The sequence below is a fragment of the Chanos chanos genome, chromosome 2 (genome assembly GCF_902362185.1).
Source record: "Chanos chanos chromosome 2, fChaCha1.1, whole genome shotgun sequence".
Lineage (NCBI taxonomy): Eukaryota > Metazoa > Chordata > Actinopteri > Gonorynchiformes > Chanidae > Chanos > Chanos chanos.
In genome coordinates, this window is record NC_044496.1 from 37,575,538 (window position 1) to 37,590,059 (window position 14,522).

Sequence of the window (14,522 nt, forward strand, 5' to 3'; positions counted from 1 at the left end):
GGTTTATTGCGGCATTTGACTTAACAAGCTTCAACTTCAATACGAAGGTTAAAAGTGCACGAAAAGAACGTGCGCACATCCCGTGTTCTGGTTGTTCGCGGTACATGCGACCTACTCTATTCCAGCTTCGGCTAATCGGAATAAAGGCTGATTTGGGGCTCATTGCACTCATTAAATACATGTTATCAACACGAAATAAATCTACCATGACTCTCTCTTACAGACATTGTTGTTTCATGCTGGCCACATCAAAAGCGCTGGGCTATATATGCAACTATTCATTCACTTCAATTTAAAGTCAGTTTAAAGATAGAATAAAGGCTCTTTCTTCGTCATTATCCGAACGCACTTGGCCAGTGTGTAACCGCGGGGACATGCATTTGTTTTAGTTGCACTGGTGTCGGGCTGCACAGTTTAAACGAGTACAAACGTGATAATGACTCCGTTACGAAAACTTTTAAACTTTTAAGCGACTTCTTTTTTTCACGCTGCATAACGTAAAACAGTTGAATTGCAACGTCACGCTCTTCCTTTCTTTCTCTTTTTCTGTCTTTTTTCGCACGTTACCACAGTACATTCCACCTGGACTGCTTTACCTTCGTGGAACAGACCAAATCGAACCTCAAGTTAGCTGGGTTCGGGATGCAGTAGTATGCCATCATGTCTTTGACGTCATCGTTGGAAAGAAACGAATGTGACATGCTTACTATAAAAGCCGGTTGCGAACGCAGTGTAAATGAGACTTCTTTTAGAGGGCTTTGAAAACGGATGAAGATGGTCATTAACCACTTTTCAAATCTGCATTTCTCTCATTTTTTATTTTTATCAACGCTCTTTGCCGTCTCTCCATCTCCTTCAAATGGTAAGCGTTTCTTTTTTTTTCTTTTAGCTGATGTGCCAACTTTTCATGTCAGTGTCGTACCACTTTAAGATTGGCTAATCATACGATGTTATGGAAGTAGGATGAAATGTCTCCTCTTCGTTATGAACTTTTTATCAGCTGAATGCAGACGTTTGGGTGTTTTTTTCTGTGTTGTTACTTCTACATCTGAGAATGAGATGACGGCTCTGTACATCATGAACATATTTTAAGTTAATTATATTTTGATATGAAAGAAAGATTTGTGATATTGTCATCTGATATTTAAACTACATTTTTTTTTACAGTAACCATGGAGACATGGTTGTGAGAGAAGGCATCCAGTTTAGATTACTGCAGGTCTGCAAAGGCGGGAAAGAGTTTAATAATATTGAAAGATGTTTACGCCAAACACGTTAGTTCTAGGCATGAGTCATCACTCATTTCAGTAACGTTTGAAACAATCAGTAATCAGTAAAATAAAAGCAAATCACTCCACATATCAATGCATAAAGCAAATCAATTGTCATATGAGTACTATATGGACGTGCCATAGTCTTAAATCTACAGTAAAATGTGTAATTTGCACAGATTCTGTCTTTATAAAATGGTAAAAAAAAAGGGGTTCATAGATAAATAGCTGAAAGCTCCTGTCAGTGTACTCTGTTGAGTACTATGCAATACTGTTATCATGTCTCAGGATCCTATCTGAGCTGCAAGATTGAATGGGAAACAGCGGCCCCCAAGGCAGAGGCAGGGAGAGGCTGGGTGTGTATTGTGAACGAAAGGGTGTGTGTGTGTGTCTGTGTGTGTGCGTGTGCATTTGTGTGTGTGTGTGTGTGTGTGGCAAATCCCTAGGGGCTTCAGAACAACATCCTGTTCATAAGACCCACTGCTCACAGAGGCAGCACATATTAAGAATATAATTGTTTTCTGCATAATTGCTGGAGAAAAATGTCTAATACTGCATTAACAGTTCCTTTCTAGCCTCATCCCAAAAAGCGTATTTTGCATAAGCTGTATAAAGATTCTGCATCTGAATAGCTACATTTCTGCATGTTATGCCTGGTCAGCGAGTGTTGACTGAATCTGCTATGAAGACACAGTTGTGAGTCTAAGCCCATTAGACAAGAATTTCCTCAGGTGTGGGCCAATCCGGTGTTTTTTAAGCTGCGAGGATATCATCACCTTCCTTGTCTGTGCCAGTGATAATCAATGATTATTGCAGTTTCATAAAAAGCATTTTCCCCCATTCTGAGAGCTTGGGAAGTATTGACTGGATTAGCTGACACTGACCAGTAGAGCAGGTTTCAGTCTGCCTCAGGCGGGTCTACAATGGAATGCATTATTGCCAGTGATTTAGGGCTTTAAGTGTCTACTGCTATTGATACAATCTAATTAGATGTGACTTACAGCACCCCCTATCCTTAGATATGATCATTAGATAGATTTTCTGTTACCCTATCATTTATGGACAGCAATAGTGTCAAAATAATCCTACAGCTTTTTTGTTTGTTTGTTTTCTTTCAGGGGTCAAATGGACGTATAGTGGTAAGTACACATGGGTTTGCATGGGTTTAGGCAAGCTGAAGTATCCAGCACAAGGGATAAGTGATATGTGTTCTCTGTGATAATGACAGGGAAAGCCGGTGCATAAGGTGTATATGTGGATATCAGGCTCAGGTTTCTAGGCATAACCTCTGATGCACCCATTGCTCTCTCTTTCTGTCTCTCTCTCTCTCTCTCTCTCTTTCTTTCTTTCTTTCTTGCACATGCACGCGCATGCACACACACACACACACACACACACACACACACACATACATGCATACACACACGCGCGCACGCACTCACACAAAAAATCTCACTGCATGAGAGCTTGCAAAGACTTAATTCCTTAAATAGTTCTTGAGGAACATGTGAAGAACACACTGTTCAGGAGAACACACAGAGTCCTGGAAGTTGAGAGAGAGTCAGCTGCGCTTTCCATGCTTCTGACTACGACCTATTCTAAGACCAGCGCTTGAACTGTTATCGACAGGATTGCGAGTATGCCATTCCAGAGTGGACACAGCTTGGCACTCACAATAAAAATGAGTAGCTCTTGAAGGAAAGTGACCACATGCTAGGAGTTTGACCATGATTTGACCTTATGCTGCCTCTTCGACCTGAAATCTATCCTTTTACTGTGCATGTGATTCCTGCCTGGGGTCTTGCTCGTAGCTGTAGCAGTAGCAGCAGGTCACGTGTGCTGGTGAAGCGCCCTGGGCTTCTGCCTCTCTGGCTGTGTGAGGAAGTCACTTAAATTATAACAAGCTCTTGCATAAACGTACTGAGCATTGTAATACAATACTTCTCAGATATGAATGTCACAATAGTCCCAAATTAAAGAATGAGTAAACATATAATGTATCAGTTCATTTTTAACTCTTAACATTTAAACAAAACAATAGTGACATCTCAGGGTGTATGAGAAATGTCAAGTGTCTCACAACATTTCCGGTAATTAGCAGATTTTACATTAAAATCAAAGAAATCCTCCCCCGCTAAACTAGCCCAAGGTGTTTCTATCCTCAGCAACAGGGTGTTTAAAGAATGGAATGAATTCTTAGTTCTAGCTCTGGAATTAGATTGCAACACAGGTGTTTTCCCTGCCCCCATCTAAATGTAATACTGAAGTTCTTTATCAAAACTGAGCTACTGGTTCCTCATATGTGGTACTGTCACTCCTTGCAGTGGAGTCAGTCTTTGAGATCCAAGACAAAAACTTTTTCGATGCCCAGTTCAAGCAGGTACCTTTTATTTTTGGCAAACAATTTAAACAAAGCAGAAGATAATGTGATAGAGACCCAGTTGTAATGATTTTTATTTTGAGAAGTGAATTGTTCCCCTGACATTTTTATTGTAATATGTGTCTATAATAAAGTAGTGGTAAATGTGCTCTCTTTAATTTGTCATGCTCTGTCTCGTCTGGACTAGGCCTATTGTACGCTAGTGTAATTTTCCCATCTCTAAAACAGTCCCCCTTTTGTCATGTGAGTTATATTTGTGACACAATTTTCATTGTGGTTTTCAATGGTGTTGCAAAACGGTGCTGTCAGCTGCTACGGTTTATCTAACTGACTTTTATTCTCCTCTACATTGTTATCGCACAGAGTGAAACGACTTGTTGCAACACTTGCTTTTCAATCATCAGTTTCAGTTTAATGAAGCAAATGGTCATATTTAAAATCAAAATTGGCAATTTTTTTTTTGTTTGATGTGATGTCAAAAGGATGCTGTTACTACCGGACTGCTGATTCTTTAAAAATCATTTCAGGGTATGCACGGTAAGTTTTTAAATAGAATATGAGTCAGCCAACAGAAAGAGACTGTGCCAGTGTGGAGCATGAAGTGAGCTGGGGCGGTTGTGCGTGATGTGACAGAGACAGAGGCTGACCACAGGGGTTGAGAATTAGCTGAATGTTGATAGCCAGCCCCACAGATAAAAGGATGCTCGATAACGCAGTAAGGCTATCAGCTTCGTTCCCGTCAGATGTCGCCGGGGCATGTTTTCTTCTGTGTGACTGCTTTGCCCTCAAAACCTTTGGCATTCTCTGCTGACTCCAGCTGAGTCAAGCTGCCTCTCTAGCTCTCTGTGTGGTCAGGGTGATGACAGAGCTCTCATTGCCTAGAGTCAGAAGAAAAAAAACAGATCAAGAACAGTGTGGCGTCACACCCGGGTTCTGATATTTGAACGAACTCCACCACAGCAGCAGCTACTTTCTCGGTGTGTATACCATCTACCTGAAATACCCCTAGAAAAACCAGTGGAGAAGTCAGAGATGTTCTCTGACAAGACTTTATGATAAGCCAGGCAAAAACGTCTGATGATGTAATTTTATCCACAGCTTCATCTGCAGGGCAGGTTTATTTCATGTGTTGTTCATTGTTGCTTTATAATATTTCTTTTTTAGAGTGCCAGATTCCATCAAACCTCATATTTGTTAATGTCAGCTGCTCTAGCTTCAGGCTGGAGAACAATATATAATTTCTCACCACAGAGTTGAGGACTGAAGCCGTTGACTTCTCATGACTAAGTAACTGGGTGCCAACGGTTAAGAGCAGTCAAGTTATGCCAGGGAATCCCAGGGGATGGCTATAGGCGCCAGCTGGGATTGTAGTGGCGAAACTGGTTCCAATTAAACCAGCAAATGAACTGGACAGTGAGCTGCGTGTGTCCCTAAGAGAAATGCTGTTTCTTTTTTTATAACGATGCATCGCCTAGCCTTAAGTTTGTGAATTTCCCTCAATGAAAGTTCTGTCTCTCTTATAAAAGGCACTTTTTCGAGGGCTATCCAGACTCAAGCATTCTCTGAGGAATTCTTCCGCTCTCCTGTTTCTTTTTGAGGCTTCATATCAACATTTTTGGATCCCTGCTATTCTACTCTTTAGAGCCATTACAGTCTGAAAATTACCTTAAATGTCATACCAACAAAAATGAGCACAGAGTAAAACAAAGCTGAATTTGGCTACAAGAGTGATACAAAATGGATACCTGCTCTCATATATAACTGAATTGTGTTTTTTTGTTTGTTTGTTTGTTTTTTGCTGTTTACAAATAAGGCATTGTGCGTTGTTATGGCGACTGGCAGGACATCTCAGAGAAACAGTGCCCATTTTGCTCACTCATCATTACAAAGAGTTTTGGATTCACACTGTATTGACTTGGACTTTCTCATCTGACAGACAGCTGTATTTTTAGTACATCAAGTACACCTCAAAGTTTCAACTAGAAAATTTCGTCTCAAGATTTTAGATATAGATATGCTTTCAAGACACTACAGAACCAAAATGTCCATACTTCTTTTGTAGTTCAAAATCCTTACAGCTGATTGTAAATGTGAACTCCTTCTGTTTCACATAAAATTAGCAGAGTTCATGATCAGTCATGGTGTGCCTTGTAGATGTCAAATTTAAATGACACAAATGTTATTGTTTGAGGTTATGGGACTATAATAAACAGATGCTACACATAAATCAATGTTTTTGAGGTTTTTTTTAGAGAAGCTACTACAATGCATTCGGTGCCAGCAGAAAGAGAGAGAAAGAGAGAGAGAGAGAGAGAGAGAAAGCATTTGAACACTGCCACTGAGAAAACTGAGAGAGAATCATTCCATTCTTTTGGACTGAATGAGGGCAGCAAAAATGAGCATGTGTTGGAGGAAGTGGTCCCACTGCGAATGTTGGAAGCACATCTCTAAACATTTTGAAGTGAATCCCATGTCTTTTCACAGAAGCTGACACCTACTGACATCAGACATCATAGAACAAACGGTTGGAGTCCCAGCTTATGTCAGTGACCCAGTAGGCAGTAGCAAGAACCCATAAAAATGACCATGGTTAAAGTCAAAAGGATTCAAATGGGCTGCCCAACATAATGTGGCTTTTTTGGTAAACTGCGAATTACTCAGACCTTTAATTTGGAATAGTTAGCAGACTCTCTCTCTCTCTCTCTCTCTCTCTCTCTCTCTCCCTCTTACTGTTGCATAACTAACTGCAGGCTGTTCTTCACACTCTCTACTTCAGACTGCTACCACTGCAGGGTTCAGAAACCAACGTCACGCAGGTCAGAGCTTAGTGTGCAGGAACGGAGTTCCGCTTGTGTACCAAAGGCCTGACTCACCAACAACTGTGTGCACAATTTTTGTTTGGCTTCTGCAAAACCAGTGGCATGATCAATCAAGGAAATTTTCATGTATTTGTCATTTGGTTGGTTTTGCACATTGTGTTGTAATGTCTACAAATGATGTTACTGCATTTAGCGCATACATTGATTGGAGGTACAGGTTTAATTACAGCAAAATTAATGTTCATCTCATGACAGTCATACTAGTTTTTTTCCAGACTGGGATTAAGCCTAGTTGTAGGCTAAGTTTCATTCTGAATGGAGATACATGCATTCTGAATGCAATAAAAGCCAGCGCTAGACTTAGACATTGCCTGTGAGATCAGCCAGAGAACTGAAAAAGTGAGGTTTGGTGTAGACATATGCATGGGTTTGAATTGACTTCTGGAAAATCACATATACTGAATTGACAGGAGTGAAACAGGAGGTTCTGTTGCTGTCTCCACATTTGTCTTTTGATTGGATCCAGGGCCAGAGGGAGAACACCATTGGTCCAAGCACTATCCATTCTGTGGGGGAGCCTTCCAGTCTCCCATTGACATCCAAAGAGATTTCCTGCAGTATGATCCAAACCTGCTTCCCATTGAGATTCAGAACTACAACCTGTCCTCCAGTGAGCAGCTCACACTAGGAAACAATGGACACTCCGGTGGGTGACATTTTCTCTGAAGTTACTATGGGGGTATTTTTACTGCAATGGTTGCTATGGTCGCAAAATATCAGTCTCATGTACAAATTACGTTGGCAAATATTACACATAGAGTTTGTTATTTGAAGCAAAAAGCTATGTACATATCCCAAAAGACTTAGTTGTGTGAGCTGGATTGAGGTAAATGATAAGAACCAAGAAGAATCCTCACACTGGTTAATGTCCTCCACTGCATATACATGAAACAGGACAAAACCTTGACCCAGCTGTGTCTTCGTTCTGACAAAGACTCAAAACGTGGATCAAAACATTGTTCTTATTCATCGTGGAGAACGTTAACCAGTGTGTGAGCTTCTTATTCCATACCACCCTCTAGGTGTTATTGGAAGAAAATTCTTCGACACATTGCAGGAATGTTATCTTAAGAATCAGGGTATACAATTAAACATTTACTTACTTAATGGAGTCTTGTTAACTGGCGTTCTTTTAACATATCATTTGGGGAAGATAGTGTTCTGTAAATGAAGGAATGTGTCAGACATTAAGATAAAGAGGGGTGTGTAGTTGTATCATGTCTGTGTTGTATAACCAGGGTGTCTCAGTGATGCCACTGGTCCTGAAACCACTGGAAAATGTTAATATGTCATATAATAAGATTTGGTGCAGTCTAAATGGAAACATGTTGTTTTATAAATGGTGTAATTAGTGGATTGTTTCATGTTAATCTAATAGGGACATATGCCACCTTCCCAGAAACAGTTTCTTTTCTCTAGTTTAATTTCTAGGTCAGGATACAGAAAATGATAGTTGGACTGTCTCTGTATGTGAACCACAGTCATTTTCGGTAATCACATACTTATTATAAGAATTGTCCGTGAACTCGAAAGTATCTATCGTCACATATTTTGGTCGGGAAAAGTATGGGGGAGCCTTAGCTTCGCAGGTAACATGCCAAAACTACAAAATAATGTCTTACCTCACTTAGTGGTTCTTTCAGTTGTATTTTTAGTCATGTTTCAAGTGTAGACTTGTTCTTAAACTAAGGTCTGTCTCCACAGACATAAAGTAATATGACAACAAGTAATGTGAAGTAATGCGAAAACAAGAGTCTTACAATTGACTCCACAGATTTTTAATGGGTGTTGTTTTTCTCATATGTTGTCAGATAGCACACATTTTAAGCAATTCCATCACACGCAGTGGGCAAAACAGTATGAGAATTCTGTGTGACTAACTGTGTAAAGAGCTAATGATTTAGGCTGTACTTTCTTAGACCTCTGCTGAAGCCCTCTCTGTATTGCATATGGGTAGCAGTGCGTTAAGACCAAGGCGGCTTGCAGTTTTGTGGCTTCCCAGAGCACAGCTGCACTTCTGAAACCGTCGAGAAGATTTTGAGTTAAAACCTACGTGGAGAGTGATCCTCACCAGGGTTCTGTCAGCATTCCTCTCACTAATCTGAGGGGTCTCTGGGATGAATCTCTTCACTGTTATCCACGGCACCATTGACGGCTCTGAGAAGACCCTCACGTATCATACCTATAAGACGTTTCCTTTTTAATCCCCCCTTTGAAAATGCAGAACTCAGACATGAAATGCTGAGTAACAGAAATGCATCTCTGTCCTTTCCTCTTATACCATGTGATTCCCTTTAAGTTCCAGCTACATTATGCATTGTTTACATTATTTACAGCTCTGTATGCAGAGGTAATCTGGTCAAGGGGGAGAGCTGAGGGTACATAAATGTCTCTCATGAAAAAACAGGCACTCTGACCGTGTTAGTGGTTTGAACTTCTTGGTCGGATGTGAATTTGTGAATTTGTCCAAATCTCAGCCTCAGGACTGGGCTTCAGACACTCCCCGCAACTGACCACAAAGGAACGCATTAGTGACACTTATGTTTTATGATCTCAATGTGGAGGTTTGTCCTGCCATTTCTTATACCGGTGGTATTGTGTGTTTGTGTGTGTGTGTGTGTGTGTGTGTTATGTTTGCAGTTCAGCTTTCCTTGCCCTCTAGTATGTACATCTCCAGCCTGCCTCAGCGATACTCAGCTGCGCAGCTCCACTTCCACTGGGGCTCCTCCACTCTCCCCTCAGGTTCTGAGCACACCATAAATGGCAAACAGTATCCAGCAGAGGTACAGCGCATGTGTACACACACACACACACACACACACACACACACACACACACATGCACGCAAGCACACCAAAGTATCAGTTATCAATTCCCAAAAAATGCTACTGCAAACACTTGGCTTCTTGCTAAGCTGAGGGACTGGAGATTTTTTCTTAATTATAAGAGTTCCCTCTCTCTCAGTCTCTCTGTGAGTCACACACACACACACAAGCACAAAACACGAACACACTCAAACATGCAAAACCAAGATGCTGGGAGCTTATTTGAATGTCATCTCTCATCTAAAAGCATGACAGCATATGTTTTCACTTACTGCGTGCTGTGATACAGTATAGTACCTGACTGTTCACACGTAACACAGCCTGATGTAAGACTCCATAATGACTGTCACCCTGCCAAAAATAAGCCAACAGATCATCCTGCGGACCATTCTGGAACTGATGTCTGACAAGTTGTGTGCGACATGCGCGACCAAAGTGTTTGAGAGTGCCACTAGACTATCTCAAAAAGATTTCAACCAACAGCACTGCCCTTTTTTTCTGTAGGTCAAATAGTTGAAAAAAGCACACACCCTTTGGTAGAGGCAGAGACAGCTGGGTGCGCCTTTCTGCATCATAACTGACTGCTCATTTTGCGTCTGGTCTTGCGGCTCGGACGCGGGGTTTTCTCATCCCTGTGTTTTACTGACAACTTTTGACTGCTTTTAGAATCTTAAACAATCACAGTTAAAGGACAGAGGACACAGGCATTTGTGTGCTCATCAGTGTCTCTGTGGGCACAGGGATCAGAGGCAAATTCATGTACATCATTTACATACATTCATATTGTGTGCATGTGTAAGATCAGTAACTTCACCAAGCCTACTGGGTCTCTTATTCACATATGTGTCCTCTCTTACAATGAGAAATTCATTTATGGATATTTATTATGTATTTATTATAACACTTATTGTTTTAATTTAGCAACTGTGTAATCATATGGTTGTTCAAAAATAATTTATGCATTATGTGTTTACCACAGTAAACAACTTCATTATGCAAAGTTGAGAAGCAGTGAGCCAATATTACAATACTCAAGTTTCAGTAAAACCGAAAGACATATTTTTATCACAAATATTTGCATATTTTCATGTTCATTTTCTCATTTGGCTAAAAGTGAAAACTTTCTAATAGAAGAACAGCTAAGGGGCATTTCTGTAGGACAGTCTTGATTTCTGGCTTATGGTACCCAACTAACTTCCAAACTAAGTTTTCCAACTAACTGAGAAATCCTGCCTGTGTTGTTTGATGTCTCTGGCATAATTATGTGGATAATAGAATAATAATGCCAAACCCATCATCTATTTTTGATCATATTCCCATACATCTGAACAGAACATTAACTGAAGACTTTTTCTTAATTAAAGAAATGAGACATGACTTTAGATCACTGTGTTAAAACAATTCATATATGGTTACGGACAAAGGTATGATGCTGTTCTCTGCGTCGCTGTCCGCTACTTCATTTAGGCTGTAACCTATCTCTCTTATTCATCCATTCATCCTACTATGGGAGGTCGGAGAGAGTGAGAGCTCTGTAACTGGTCCAGCGTGTTTCTCGGTACACGTTGAATCCGGAGGGCTTTTTCCACTGTCTCCAGACTCCCAAACCACACGTTTATTTCCTTGAAACTTACGTCTCTAGGTTGCACTGCCTTGAAGGAGCTAAGTCAAGTTCGAATGCCCAGCTCCCAGAAATAGAGGAATTGTCCCCCGTTTTCCCATCACAGGGTCCACACCCAGTCTTTAACTGTCTTTTCCAGTACATAGCATCAAAAAGTTGCCGTCCCCGAAGCAACGCTAGCAAAGCCACTGGACGCATTTTCTTTTTTTTTTATGCAATTGTGTCAAATTACCTAAGCTGGTTTTCCATTGGTATGCTCCTCAGCGTAAGTCCTTAACCTTGAGTTAAGTGTGAAAGTATCTAGAATAACACCTCCCACCTCCAAATCCATTATCACCCACGTAAAGAGCTGTCTGCCAGAGAATCTATTTACAGCAAGTGTGGTTTTGAAGACAAAATGTTTAACAGTGCAACACCACAAAAATAAACCTTCAAGTTGAGGATTAATTGCGTTACAGCACATAATCACACATTTATTTATTTATTTATTTATTCGAAATTCTTTCTAGATGCATGTGGTGCATTTCAACTCCGATAAATATCCCAACATTTCTATGGCTATGGACAAGTCTGATGGCCTGGCAGTGCTGGGAGTCTTGATGGAGGTAAGGGAAAATGATAACGATGATGATGATAATGATGATGATGATGATGAAGATGATGATGATGATGATGATAAAGGACAGAAACATTCTAATACTTCTGTGACACAGCTGGGTGAATTCAATCCTGCCTTTGACCAGTTCCTCAAGTACATCAATGGTATCAAGTACAGAGGTAAGTTTTCAGTCTTCATTTTCATACTGTCTCTCTGAATACATCTGCAATATACTGGAACATGTCTGTAACAGACGGTAATATTAATTACTGTAAAATCATCTATTATGTTTTTTTTTTTATTTTAATTTGAATCTTTTCCTCCTGGAAAATGCCATGTGTCTGTGTTTGACCTGCTAGATCAGAAATTGCAGGTTCCAGCCTTCAATATCCGTGAGCTGCTTCCGTCCCGTCTGGATGAGTATTATCGTTACGATGGCTCGCTGACTACACCACCCTGCTACCCCAGTGTCCTCTGGACAGTGTTCAGAAGACCTATCACCATCTCACCCAAACAGGTCTGTCTGAAAATAAGTTTGCTATGTTACAGCTCACAATGGCTAGAACACAAGTAAGAAAGCTAATTTCTTTGGCAAGGATTCAACATAATGCTGGTCAAACAACCAACATTAATTCTGTTCCTTTTTATGAAACTGGTTCATTAACAAATCAGACTCAATTAGACTAGTATTAAATTTAAACAGAGGGACGCAGAAGAGTGTAAGAGACACCATGATGGTTGTCTATTTTTATTGATGTCACGGTGTCTTCACAGTTCCAGACACTGGCAAGCACAGTGTATTCTTCTCATGCACAAGAGTCTGCTTCAGTTCCTCTCGCCGGAAACTACCGGAAGCCACAGCAAATGGACAACAGAGTGGTCTTGGTGTCCTTCCAGGAGGGTAAGTACCCTGTTGCATGCAGCCTTGCCATGCTGTGCTAGCTATTAGATGGCTAAACTACAACGCTTAGACAATGTGGCTTTTAGACAAAGTTTGGGCTGTGGTTCGAAGCTGCGAACTCAGTGGTTATTCGGACTGTCAGGCTGGCTTTTGCTTGTATAGTATCACCTGCTTATGGTTGCTGCTTAAAAACTATGAGACATCCACCCTGTGGAACCGCTTTCTTTAATCACTGTGTTGATGGACGTCCTTCTTCCATGAAAGAGCCCCACTGTTTCTTCAGAACAAATGTTAAAACTCAAAATTAGATAGTTCTAAGGATGTGACTCTATCTTATGTACCCTGGTGTTAGGCAGTGGTGGTTCACCACAGAAATACATGCTCAGTGCTATGTGCTTTAGTGTGAGAAAAGTTCTCTTGCTGCTGTCATCGCCAGGGAAACTCACCAGATGTAGTGGCTTGGCTATGAAAGATAAACTTGGCCTTTGTATGAGTGTTCAATCTGCCAAAATGTTTGCCCGGCCTCCTTCTTCTGTCCGTCATTTTTGCTTCACACCGATATTTCCTCTGAGGCTGAAGACATGCATGTCTATCTGCTAGCCGCAATTGGTTTGCATTATGGCTTGCATCGCTACTGCTTGTTAAACCTGGTCCATGAAACGCCATGAAAGCAGTCCAAGTCAGAGACAGAAGATTTCTCTTAAACTTGTGTCTGTGTAGGCCGAGGGCTGCATGGTACTCTCACAGAGTCCTGTCCTGTCCAGAGAAGGAAAGTCATTCATCAGCTGCTTTTGGGTGACCTAGCAGACCTGGCTGATGAACGCCTCCACCAGCCTCTGCCGATGGATACATATAAGGCCTCCGCAGCAAACCAGCAGGCAAACAAGAAGAGTCATCGCAGCTGGAGTCAGGCCACACAGAAGCAGCAACAGCAGAAGAAACACAATCCCTCTATCTGGAAGAATCCTCAAATTAGCCGCTATGTGAGGAAGAGTAGTCTGAGTTTTGTCTCCTTGGAGGAGAATGTCTCCTATCACCTGAAAAGATTTAACGCTGAAGACAAGCTAATCCAAACCTTGAGGGATGTTGCTTCACTTGAGCTGAATCTCAAGAGCTACCTGGACTGCAAATCCCATCTGAGCCCCCAAACCGTCAGGCAGCTTCTCCATGGCAGACCCTCAGATGAGGCAACTGAACTGTACCAGTCTCTGACCAAAGCCACGCTTGGGCAAAGGAAGAGGCCTGTGATACAACCACAAGGCTTAAAGCTGAACAATGCTCAGAGCACGGTCCACAACAGCCACAGATTTCAGCATGCAGAACGGGAGGATTAGAGGTCACCTCAGACAGAAACACAGCTCATGTTTCGGTGTCCGTTTCAGATATACTCCAAGACAGACTGACTGACCATAGTAAACAGGGCCATACCTTATTAGTTTTCTCTCAGTATACTGGGACTTGTAGCAATATTACAAACGGTAGCATGGCAGTTGGAAGTTCTATGTGATGCAACTGCATAATCAAATAAGAGACAGTATAATTAAAACTCATGAGCTGTTTCCAATGTTAAGCTTATGAAAAAGCCCCCCCTTACCATGCTGGTGGAGGGATACTAAGGGTGGTGAACAAAACACTAGCAGTGACATTTATTTTCCCTACAAACATGTACACAAAAGAATTTAACGCATCACAAAACAGAGTGTGGCAAGGAAGCACAAGGACTCGTACAGACAGCTTCACAGACCTCAGGAAAAATAAACTAAACTCTAATAAACGGCACTGTAAGACCCCACAAAGAAAAAAATTAAACTGACTCATAAACCGACACAATAAACAGCGAAACAAAGTCTTCCAGGGATCTCTCACTGTGCTTTCTAAACAAGTCTAAAAAAAAAAAAAAAACCTAACAAATTTCAAAAAACACTTTCAGTCAGTCAGTCAGACATTCCAATGCAAAAGTAACCATTTTGCAACCAGTGGTTAGATTTTATTCACAGCAGCTTTAACTGAAATTATGATGTTCCAAAGTAAGGACATGATTGACCCA

General features: G+C 41.1%; 1 protein-coding gene across 1 annotated transcript; it reads left to right on the forward strand.

Annotated features, from left to right (window-relative positions):
- Positions 1–1,584: 1,584 nt before the first annotated feature.
- On the forward strand, positions 1,585–13,809 carry ca12 (carbonic anhydrase XII). Its single transcript, XM_030765311.1, has 9 exons — positions 1,585–1,627; positions 2,390–2,410; positions 6,997–7,176; positions 9,171–9,313; positions 11,486–11,581; positions 11,690–11,753; positions 11,934–12,091; positions 12,349–12,475; positions 13,196–13,809. The coding sequence occupies exons 1-9, from the start codon at positions 1,585–1,587 to the stop codon at positions 13,807–13,809; spliced, it is 1,446 nt and encodes a 481-aa protein (XP_030621171.1).
- The last annotated feature ends 713 nt before the right edge of the window (positions 13,810–14,522 follow it).

Coding starts and splice junctions, on each gene's coding strand:
- ca12 (XM_030765311.1), top strand. CDS start 1,585: ATGGGAAACAGCGGCCCCCAAGGCAGAGGCAGGGAGAGGCTGG. Junction 1,628..2,389: donor CAGAGGCAGGGAGAGGCTGG/GTGTGTATTGTG, acceptor GTTTTCTTTCAG/GGGTCAAATGGACGTATAGT. Junction 12,092..12,348: donor TCACCATCTCACCCAAACAG/GTCTGTCTGAAA, acceptor GTGTCTTCACAG/TTCCAGACACTGGCAAGCAC.